General features: G+C 29.8%; 1 protein-coding gene across 1 annotated transcript; it reads right to left on the bottom strand.

Moving 5' to 3' along the window:
- Nucleotides 1-2,285: 2,285 nt before the first annotated feature.
- On the bottom strand, nucleotides 2,286-6,758 carry LOC124910639 (MLO-like protein 3). Its single transcript, XM_047451313.1, has 15 exons — nucleotides 6,633-6,758; nucleotides 6,296-6,353; nucleotides 6,044-6,204; nucleotides 5,641-5,757; nucleotides 5,328-5,388; nucleotides 4,007-4,095; nucleotides 3,812-3,886; nucleotides 3,655-3,743; nucleotides 3,499-3,548; nucleotides 3,360-3,400; nucleotides 3,090-3,263; nucleotides 2,972-3,007; nucleotides 2,822-2,889; nucleotides 2,667-2,727; nucleotides 2,286-2,567 (listed from the first exon to the last, which is right to left on the bottom strand). Exons 1-15 carry the CDS (start codon nucleotides 6,756-6,758, stop codon nucleotides 2,286-2,288), a joined length of 1,488 nt encoding a protein of 495 aa, XP_047307269.1.
- Nucleotides 6,759-12,542: the final 5,784 nt, after the last annotated feature.

Raw genomic sequence — 12,542 nt, 5'->3', positions numbered from 1 at the left:
CTATAGTTAGTTAGTGTATAAGTTTCTAGAATTGGACATATTTACTAAGATGCCATCGATAAAATTCAAAATCCCTCCTCAAATATAGGATGTATGTTGGATCATACAAAATATGTAATTTCATGTTTGTATATATATATATATATATATAGTTTTCTCATAGCTTTTTTTAAAAATAGGTTAAAAATAAGAAAATTTGTTTAAGCACAACAACAAAGCATGACATTAAAAATAAAAAAAAGAAAAACTAAAAAAGAAAAAAACATTACTTAATAAGCTATCGAACTCGTAATTTCTCAAAAAAAAAACGATTAACTCCCCGACAGACTCTACTGGTTTTTCTGAACAAATCTCAGAAAGCATCATAATAATAGTATTATGAATAAAATGCATTAGACGCCTACGATCATATATTGAAAGTTCGACGATTTCTCTTCAACAAAATAGTCAATCAAATAATAATTGGGATGGTAACCCAAATATGTAGGTATGTCATATCAGCCGCATTAATCCAAACTTCTTAAGAAGTACCTAAAAACGTGGGCATCACCCAATGAATCCCAATAATATTCCACATAAGACTCCAAATACTTGTCACCCTTCGACAATGCAAAAGTAAACGAGTTGCCGATTCAACATTTTCTTGACACATATGACAACGAATAACCATAATATAACCTTATTTCATGCACATATCATTTGTTAGAATTCCTCCATTAATAATGTTCCATTCAAATAATGAGATCTTGAATGAAATCTTAGACTCCCAAAATTTTTCCCAACAAAAATTATATGGAATAATTTTAGCAAACAACTTGTAGTAATGCTCCACATGAAAACTATCCATATTTTGTCAACGCATAATACCTTGTTCAGATGGTGACACTTGATTGCGTCATACCAAAACTAAAACTTTATTTTGGAAGAAGTCTCCATAATGTTTAATTTATTTATATATCTAATTCGGCTAGCGAAACACTAAACCAATGATCAAATATGTCCTTAACTGTGACATTTCTACACATAGCAATGGAAGCAAGTTCATGATACGCCGTAGCTAGACTTTTGACACTACACCAAATGTCGTCCTAAAATCTAATCAAAGAACCATCCCCATGATGAATCTAGACTGCTCACGACAACTTTTTCACATAGAATAAATTCTCCTTCAAATGTTATATCCCGTTGAATAATTAAACATTTTGGTGAACCAACTAGACCAATCATTACCATACTTGCATCTAATTATGGATACTCAAAGACTATTCGACTCAATTGTAAATCTACTACACCATTTGGATAGAAGATATTTATTAAAAAAAATAAGATCTCGAATATACAGGCCTACTTGATCTTTAAAATATTTAACCTTATCACAACTAACTAGATGACAAAACAATGAGTTAGAAGATCTTCATAGAAATTTAAACATTATTCTCTCTATTTTTACCGCCACACTCTTAAGGAGAATGAATAACGACATCATATATATGGACATATATGACAACATATAGTCTTCTCATATTAACCTTCCAATTATGAAAATCAATTTTTAGAAAGTTTTGAATGATAGTGATCTTGTAAGACTCTTTTTAACTTTTCAATGTCCTTAATTTGCAATAGTATATAAGCGTTGGACAAAAATAACATTTAGTGTAATGACCTAGTAATATCGTGGACATTCTTGAGAAACTAAGACATTTTTAACACTTCATTTTAAAATTGTAAGAGGTAAGACCATTTATGAGTATTTTAATATTTAAATCAAACAACACAAATCTATATTTAACAAGTTTAATTATAATCAATTTTAATTTAAAACATAAATAAACATGTTTTAAGAGGTAAGACCATGCATGTAGGGATATAATTTCGTTAATAGTGATATAAAACTGTTATTTTTATTCAATCTAAATTAAAACAACCACATAAATATAAAATCAACCCTAAATTTTGTATAAATAGATCGGAAGCGAGTTTTCAAGAAACGACGCGCATTTTAACAAAAAGCTGCTCTTCGATCAACTGATTCCCTAAACTTATAAATAGTTCCTCTAAGGCTCTAAGTACTTAATTTACATCCTTATTCAAATTACCCTATATAATTAACTTGTGTAACATTAGTATAAACAAGGCACACATATAATACATAGTGGTAGCCTAATTATTGCAATAAACACTGAAACAACATAATACCAAAAAAAAACTAAATCTCCATGCTAAACTATTACATAAGTTCATCTAATTATTTTTTCAGATAATAATCATCATTATCAATAATCCCTTTACTCTTCATCTTGGCTCGATCGGTTGTTGACAGTCGCATTAATCTCATTCAACGAAACCCTAGACGAACTTTCTTCTTGCTCATTCCATTTGCGGCGTCGTCCATGACCAGAAAAATCCATATTAGGGCTGCAAGGAGATATAAAAGATTGCGGTTGATGATCATCATCTTCTTCATGTTTCTTCATCTTCCTTTTATCTCTAACACTATTGTGCCAATGCTTTAAGATTTTCACAACTTTATCATTTAGCACTGATCCACTGTTGAATTCTGAACCCATCTATATTCATATAAATATATAATCATTAAACTTAATTTAACATTACAAAAATACATTACAGATTTATTTAATTAATTAATTTGATCAATTAATAATTACCTGTGTCACAAGTGCATACAAGGGTAGAGTAATATAACTACATAGCACTTGAATTGTGACCCTGCATCAAATTATTTAGATTTAATCAAATCATTATGCATGATACAAAATAACAATTAATTCGGGAAAATAAATGACAATGTAATTATTCTTACGCTAGAACTATTCTTGTGACGGTGATCGCTAGATGTTCGTGATAACAAGAATTGAATCCGAATTGTATCTGCAAATTATATTAATATTTACAAAGATTGATTAATTAATTATAATGAGAATAATTAGATGCCATATATGATCAAACTTACAGTGACCCAAATGAAGAAGGCAAGCTCAAATGCATTCTGAGATATTTAAATTAGCAAGAATTTAATGAATAAAATTTCTAAAAATCAATGACAATATTCATTAATATTAACTACATACCACAAAGAGAGTGAAATGAATTAGGGTTAGAATGAATTTTGGCCTCCGAAACCAGAAAAAATCGTCGCTAGGTCGAACCAACGGAGCTCCGAGGATTACTGAATTCAAATTCTTTAACTGAATAGCCATTTCTACCACTATCACTTCAAGCTTTGTTCCAACAACAATTACTATCTGAAATTGATTTATTTTCATTCCTTAATTAATTAATTAGTCACAATTATCATAAATTATACTAATATTATTTATAACTATTGCTTAATTAATTACCAGTAGGGGAATACAAGAGAGCCAAAGATATGCATGCCAACCTGCAGCTCATAATATTACTTATTTAAATTAGATTATAGAGTTTAAACAGATGAAATAAATAGTCATAAACAAACAAGTCCTTAATAGTTTATATTACCGTGAACATCCACAAGGAGTAAGATCACAACAATGAACCACATAAGAGGGCTGCATGCATGGATTAATCAACAATTAACATTAATTAATTAATTGATTTATAAGTTATGAAATAATAATATAATTATAACTAATTATTAATTGAATTATTAATTACCTAACACCAACAATTGATTTGAAATCTTCTTCAAGAGATTTTTCTATGTACTTTTGGAAATTGAATTTGCTTTGTGCTGATAAGTGAGCCTGCATGAATTAATTATTTATGATAAACGCAATTAATTAATTAATTAGTGTATAATTTAATTAATTACCGATATGAAGCCGTGCCTGAGGGTAAGATAATCGACTTTTGCAACCGAATTAAAGAATTGCCTGAAAAAACATTTCTGCAGTTCCATAATTAATATATATTTATTAGTATTAGTAAATAATTAATTTACTTTATAATATAACAATTAAAAATAGATAATTTAAATAAATAAAAGAAAATAGATATAGAGGCTTACAATCCACAAGTGAATTGTGGATTCGGTGCATGTCGTCATGTGACGTCTCCCAAACGTTGTTTGTCTTGTTAACCTAAATCTGTTTGGATCTAATTAACAAAAAAAAGTTGAATTAATTTAAAAATTAATAATCTTAAATTTTATTAACTCCTATTTAAAATGAAATATCAACTTAATCTTCAATCAGATATTAAAAATGATTATGTAATTCGGAATGACAGATTAAAAAAAAAAATGATGTGTAGTTTATTTAAAGAGTTGAGATCTTCTGTTTTCAATTGAGCGTGCTCTCCTGTTCTCTCCGTCTCACAAGGGGAAGAGCAATATAATAAATAAAGAAATATTTTCTTTTATTTACGATTTTGTCCCTCCCTTGTGAGAGAGAACAGAGGGAGCACGCTCAATTGAGAGCGGATGATCTGCCCTCTATTCAAATAGTTCGACTCAATTATTATGATTAATATTTTTTATTTATAAATATGAATTTATTTTTACGTTTTTGTTTATAAAAAAAAATATGTGGAAATTATTATTAGATTAATGATTTTGTACTTTATTTTTTTTAATTAATTATTTAAAAATGTGTAATATGTATTAAATATTTAAATAATTCAAATTTATTAAATATTTAATATATTATTTAAATTTATTCGACCAAATTCATCATCCATAATTTATGAGTATTTAAAGAGATGGGTCGAAGAATTTAATTGCGAAAATGATAAGGAGAAAAATTCAATTTGGAAATTAATATTATTGTTTGGTCAATAGAGGCACTATTAACTATTAGTTGAAGTGGTCAAGAATAATCAATACATGTGTCATGTAGGCTTTTAAGTCGGGGCACCATTTTCAAGAGTGAGTTCCTTTTCATTTATTTCAAAATTATTTAAAATTTCTAATATATATATAATTGTAACCTAACTTATTTCAATTTAAAATGGTAAACTTAATTAAAATTTTAATATTCATATAAAATTCTTAGCTATTGAATTTTTAATTAAGCTATAGTTAACCAGAGTTTTATTTTCATGTACAAGTCTATTCGGGCTGTAATTCGGATAGCCAAAAATATTTTGTATGTAAATATCATACACGGAAAAATACCATAATTATTGATAATTTTTTTATCGAAATTAGCGAAGCGACAGTAAACTTAAATATATTTGTTGGTTTGATATTATTATCGTTCAATCTGCTATCTTTTAAATCTTAGTTCCGTATAGTTAAGAATAATACATTGGCTCGGTTTCTAAGGATATTTTTTTATGATATTATTTTCTAATATAATGAGATAATCTTTAGTAAGAGAGAGTCATACCATTTGCAGCCTGGTATTCAATTGTGTCAGTTTCTTTTTCCCAAGTCTTCCATTTTTTCATCTGTAATTTGTCAATAAACCAAAGAAAATAAAATAATTGACTGTCAAAGAAACAGAAAATATAATGAAATACAATAAGGAGACGTAATTAATTTGAAATTATTAGCCTGAAAATTAGGTAGGTAGAAGTAGAATAAATATTTATAAAGAATTACAAAGTCATCAAAATAAGCTAATCAGTGAAAATGACAAATCTAGTAATTAATTAGAAAGTAATAAAACCCCAATATCAAAACGAGGTCTAAGTTGATACCTTGGCCCTTCCCAACGCCATTGTGAGAAGACAGTAGACAATTTGCATTACTGCTAACACAAATATCAAGATTTGAAGCTGTGGGATTGCTTTTTTAGCCACCAACGACACTTTTCCCTGCATATATTGTTTTAGTCGTAACGTTATTATTACCACGATGAAGTAGATTTTAAAATAAATTAGTGGAAACGGTACTCAGTGTGATCTTCGAGCTCGTTAACGCTAATTAAATTTTATGTTAGGTCTGTTCGATGTTGAACAATTTTTATTATGTTTTCATTGTTACTCACAAATGGTTAATTTGCTAATTGTGTTTTTATTGTGAATATTTGTGTTTTTTATTTATTTGTATCGTTATGTTTAAACGGCTATTATTAATATTGTATTGCATGAATCAACCTACCTTTTGGGTACAAGAATCTTTAATGTCGGAAGACTTATCATCATCGAGTTGTTTCTGACACGGTAACATGACGTTAGCTAACCTCGGCGGTATGCAGATTCCGGCGATGGTGTTTCGGCTCACTGCTAGTAACAGCGACACAAAACCTAGTAACATAAGCTCTGCATGCACATTTAATTAAACTAACTTTTTATTATGTTATTAATTATTAATTAGCTAGCAACTAATTTAATTCAATAATTAATTAATTACCCGATTTAAGCCTGTCGACTGCATCAATTAGAGCCGTCTTCCTGTGCTTTTTGAGCAACTGCATGCACATATATAAAATTAAGCTTAATTAATTAATTTGTTAGAAAACATAATAGGATAAAATAAATCACACAATCACTATATATAACCCTAGGTTATCGATTTTCATTATTATTGGTCCAATTAACCCTAGATTATATCATCGATAATATTGATAAATATACATATTTATAAATCTAAGCCCATTAGAACCGTTAAGACATACAATATAAACAAATAAACCTAAACTTATATTATTTTTAACAATAATAAATATAAAATTAGATAAGTTACTTACGTTTGTGAGGAGATGGATGGAGTGTTCTATGAAAATAGAGATGGTGATCATGATGAAGCAGACAGTCGCCACCGCCCACGTCGGAGTATACTCTAGGGACGAGCCGGAGCTACTTCCGCCGGCCATGACTTTCTTATTAATTTGAAACTGTATGTATCGATTCGTATTCTTGCTTTCGTTATTCGTTGCTTAAATTATTTCTCGTATATATATCTTGGTTGGAGAGCCAAAATGGAGAATATATGTGAACTCTCAATTTCTTATAAAAAGGCACCGATATATATGACCACCGTAACATACTTTAATTTAAATAGTTTTGAATTTATTGTTTCTATTTGAATTTTTAGAGTAAGACGGGTGTTCAAAATGATGACACAGCTAAAATCAAATCATCTTTTAATTCTATACGCGCTCTTATGCATATTTTCAATTTATTATTATTATTATTTGAGATTACCGGTCATTTTTTCTTTTTTTTAAGGGAAATTTGATGAAATGATCCCAAAGATTAGGATAGTTGACCTGTTTAATTTGCTCTCATGGTCATTTTAATTTTTTTTTTACGAAATTACCCTTTTTGCGTTTCGCGAAGTGAATTTGGGTTTTGTATAAATACTCAGATTTTTTTCATTTCCTTTCTCTCTCTTCTCTCTCTACTCTTGTTCTCTCTTTAACGACGGCGGCGACTGCACGGCGACGACGGCAGCGGGGAACACATCATACAGATAAGAAAATTCTAACCCTAAATCGATTTATCTTCATTTCAAACCCTAACCCTAAATCGATTTATCTTCATTTGAAACCCTAACCCTAAATTGATTTATCTTCATTTGAAAACCATAAATCAATTTATATTTATCTTCAAAATCGATTTAAGCTGTTCTTATTGTTCATATTGGTTAATATTGGTTAATATTGATTTTGCTATCGTTGTTCATATTGTCGATGATGACATTTGCAGATAATCTCGTCGATATGGGTTCCGTTTTAGGGAAGATTCACTTATCGTTTTGCGTTTCGCGAAGTACTTCGCGTTTCGTTAAGTGTTTCACATTTTGCTAAGTACTTCGCGTTACGCGAAATGGCACGGTCGACACGCGAAGTGGCACGGTCGGAACGCAAAACGGCACGATAGGCACGCCTTATTTGTAACTTGTAATAATAATTTATGACATTCTGTTCTATTTAACTCATGTCAAATTTTGTTGCTGACTATTATTGTAATATTGAATTTTTTGTTGTATTTTTTTAGTTATGATTTTAAAATAAAATAATTTCAACGTTAATTATCTTTATTTACCTTTTGCTTCTTCTTTCAAGATAAAAGAAATTTTTTAACAATGTTAATATAAGGTAAGAAAGAAAATAGGACTGAATATGAGCAGATGACAGATTATTTAATAAACAAAATAAAGAAAACAATTCTTTATGAAAAACAATAGGAATCGAATTTGATGTTTTACACAAATCTAAGTACAACTCGGTGCTACTTCGCGTAACGCGACGTGCCTTCGCGGGCCGTCTGTGCCGTTTCGCGTTCCGATCGTACCGCTTCGCGTGACGCGAAGTACTTAGCGAAATGCAAAACACTTAGCGAAACGCGAAACACTTAACGAAACGCGAAGCGATAAGTGAATTTTCCCTTAAACGAAATCCATATCGACGAGATTATCTGCAAATGTCATTATCGACAATATGAACAACTATAGCAAAACCAATATTAACCAATATGAACAATAAGAACAGCTTAAATCGATTTTGAAGATAAACATAAATTGATTTAGGGTTAGGGTTTTCAAATGAAGATAAATCGATTTAGGGTTATGGTTTGAAATGAAGATAAATTGATTTAGGGTTAGAGTTTTCTTATCTGTATGATGTATTCCCCGCCGTCGTCGCCGCCGTCAAAGAGAGAACAAGAGTAGAGAGAGAAGAGAGAGAAAGAAAATGAAAAAATCTGAGTATTTATACAAAACCTTAATTCACTTCGCGAAACGCGAAACCCTTCGCGTTACGCGAAAATGGTAAATTCGTCCAAAAAAAAAAGTTAAAGTGACCACCAGAACCAATTAAGTTATCAAGTGAGCACGAGGTCAAATACCCAATCTTTGGGGATCATTTCGTTAAATTTCCGCTTTCTAAACATAGTTTGAATCAGTTTATTGTAAATAAATCTTTGGATATTAAATTAGTACAATAGTTTTAAATAGCTAGACAAAAATTATCATAAACCTGAGCAAATAAGGTTATCCCAATAAAGTGAATAAATAAAGATACTGATAATTCTATTGAAAAATATTTTTTTTAGCTAGAAAGACCAAATACCTAATATTTAATTTCTATTAAAAACATATTAGGTTAAATAGAGATCTTATTTCTATAAAAAAAAAAATAATACGCTTTATATTGAAGTGAGACCGTAATTTTTTAAAATTAATCTTGCCTAATTTATATAAGTTGATATAAAATTTAAATCTTCAATTGCCATACATTCTATCTTTATACTGTTTTATATATATATATATATATTAATTTGATCCAAAAAAAAGTGAAATATTTTATATTAAATTATGCCAATGTAAATATCACATAATAATATATTGAGTCAACACAACAAATTAATTGTGGTCAACTATCACAATTTCCTTGCAAAACAAAATCTTAAAGATACATAATAACATAAAATATATTATTTTATCAAATAAATGTGTATTCAAGTTCAAATTGAGTTTATAACAAAACCAAAATGGTTTAAATGATTAATAATAATAAAAAATGCAATTAAAAACAAAAATTGAAAATTAGCATGTGCCTGAAGTGCATAGTTTTGTATGCTTGTGTTTAATATAATTGTGATATGGCCAAATAAATGTATAATAATAATAATTTAAGATTCTTTTCTCGAAGCTTCCAGTCTACCTTTTTTTTATTTTAAGTCAAAACTTGTAAGGTTTTAAATAATCCCCACAGTTGACTGCTGGACTGCTGGGAGGCTATACAGATTGGATAGGCCCATTGCATTTACAAAGCACAACAGTAAATTATTTTTGCTCAAGAATTTTATTTTCAAAAGTATTGAATGAAGAATAATACTTTGTATTGTTAATTTTTTTCTTTTATTTTTACATAAGGTTACTAATTCAATTATTGATCAGGGTCCAGGGATATGAAAAGGGAAATAATGTGGCAACATATTATTGATGAAAAAAAAAATAAAGAAGAGAAAAAGAAATAAAAAATTTGTTAATTGTTTTTTAGCCAATTCCAATCAAATTGCCACATCTATCTCTCATTTAATTTTGTTAACTATCCGAGATCACCTAAACTTTCATGCATCTTAAATCACAAATTTTTTTATCTTATAAATTGAAAGTGTGAAATTTTATTCTCCCTAAAGCCTTCTTGATAAATAAATAGAACTAATAATTGTGCTAACATCAATGAAAAAATTATTAAATTCAATCTATATTAAATCAAAGAGCAGTGATAGGGAGGCCGATGCTGGGCCTCCGACCATACAACGAATCCTCCGTGGCTGCCATGTGTGCTTTGCTGTAAAAAAAAAATTATATAAAAAAGAAATGTAAATGCACAGAACCACTTTCTCTCTTTTCTCTCTCTTGTCAAGCTGTATTTTCTCTTTTCTCTCATTTCTCTATCCTCCCAGACAACCAATTTCTTGTAAACCCTAGAATAGATTCGGTTCTTCCGGAGAACCTTATCGACGACGGCCGGGATATAATTCGATATAAATACATTTCGACGGTGGCTGCTCCGGAGAACCATATCGACGATGGTCGGGTAACTCCATATGACTACTATGTTTTGATACTGTGTTTTTTCATCGTTATCTTTAATCGTTATCCTCACTTTATCTTGAGATCAATACAACTTTATATTGGCATTGTTTGGGTAACTCCATATGACTACTATGTTTTGATATTGTGTTTTTCTCATCGTTATCTTTAATCGTTATCCTCACTTTATCTTCAGATCAATACAACTTTATATTGACATTCTTATATTGAGTTCAAATACATCTTTATATTGATCTCAATACACGAATATATTGAGCTCAATACACAGATATATTAATCTAAATACACGGTTATATTGAGCTCAATACACATATATATTGATCTAAATACATGGTTATATTGAGCTCAATACACCTTTATATTGAGCTCAATACACAAATATATACACTTTTATATTGAGCTCATTACACATTTATATTTATCTAAATACAGAGATATATTAAGTTCAATACACGGTTATATTATTGTTCACAATCTTCTAATTTAATTCAAATCTGTTATTGTTCAGCTGCATGGATCATCTAATTCAATCTGCTCCAGTCGTTGAAATCCCGACTATTGGGATGATATTTCCATCCGAAACGGAGATTCGTTTGTATTACAAGGCCTATTCCCTTGGTACTGGTTTCGGTATAAGTAGGCTCGGAACAAAAAATGGACCGGATGGTAAACAAAGGTGGTTTGAAAAAAATGCAGAATAAACCAAAAAATGCGCAACAATTCAATGACCCAGCTACTATACCACAAACAATAGTCTCCACTCAATTCTTTTTTACCACATTATTGTAGTTATGTTATCATGTGTTTACGTTATAGCAGTTATATTGAGCTTATTTCAGCGTTATATTGAGATCATTGACTCGTTATATAGAGCTCATTGCCTAGTTATATTGATGTATTATCTCATTATATTTAGCTAATTGACTCGTTATATTGTACTTGTTGCTTCGTTATATTGAGATCATTGACTCGTTATATTGTACTTGTTGCTTCGTTATATTGAGCTGATTGCCTCATTATATAGATCTCAAATAAATGATCTGACTATGATACCACAAACAATAAACTATAGAGCATAATTCAACATTATATTAAGTTTCTTTTAGCCTTACTGAGCATAAATATTTTAAACAATTTAACTAGGACTTGGAAGGTATAAATTCAAAATGGCTCGTTCATTGTTGTAGGTGTTGATGCGGGATTTTAACAATTTGGTATGTAATGAATCCTCAACCCATGCATATTATCAACAACATCTTTCGGATTCTCCCATAAATTCCATTTTTTCAATTCGCCATTGTAAGTCTCCATGTGCCTCATGGTAAAAATTCCACAATCAGTTGCGTTTATAGTATCATGCCACTTCAATTTCAACAATGCAAGCTTCAATATGGGGAGAATGTCGGTATTGGTACACCCCTTTGAACGAATAAAGTGAGCAAACCGCTCGATAATGAGGTCAAGTTTTTTGTATTTATCTTCAAATTTTATATCTTTTGGGAGACACCGATTGTCTATGATTTCCACTTTGTATTTACAATTCCTATTGCCTCGAATGAGGTTAAAAACAACGACGTAAAAATGGTTAAGTCTAGCAATCGGAAGAAAAATCTGCACGCAAACAAAAAATATAACTAAGTAATACACACAAGATATCTACCACTTAAGCTCCATATATATATATATATATATATATACAACATAAGTATTATATATCTACCACTTAATCTCCATATATCTACCACTAAATCTCCATATATCTACCACTTAAGCTCCATATATCTATATACAACATAAGTATCATATATCTACCACTTCTTCATATATCTACCAATTATGCTTCATATATCTACCACTAAAGCTCCATATATCTACCACTAAAGCATCATATATAACCATATTTTGATGGTTGCTCAGACCCAGGGAACACGTCAGTTCATCGAAGTGTTCAAACAAATACATTACAATTGAGGATGACAATTTGGAGACACGTAAGGAAGGAGAGAACCGAAGCCAATGTCCTTGACAACTTGCTTCTGGAGGTCCGACAGTCCATTCACTAGTTTACATAGGCCTTGAGGAGAAGTGCGGA

Source organism: Impatiens glandulifera, chromosome 1, assembly GCF_907164915.1.
Source record: "Impatiens glandulifera chromosome 1, dImpGla2.1, whole genome shotgun sequence".
Lineage (NCBI taxonomy): Eukaryota > Viridiplantae > Streptophyta > Magnoliopsida > Ericales > Balsaminaceae > Impatiens > Impatiens glandulifera.
This window is presented reverse-complemented; position numbering and strand designations above follow the sequence as displayed.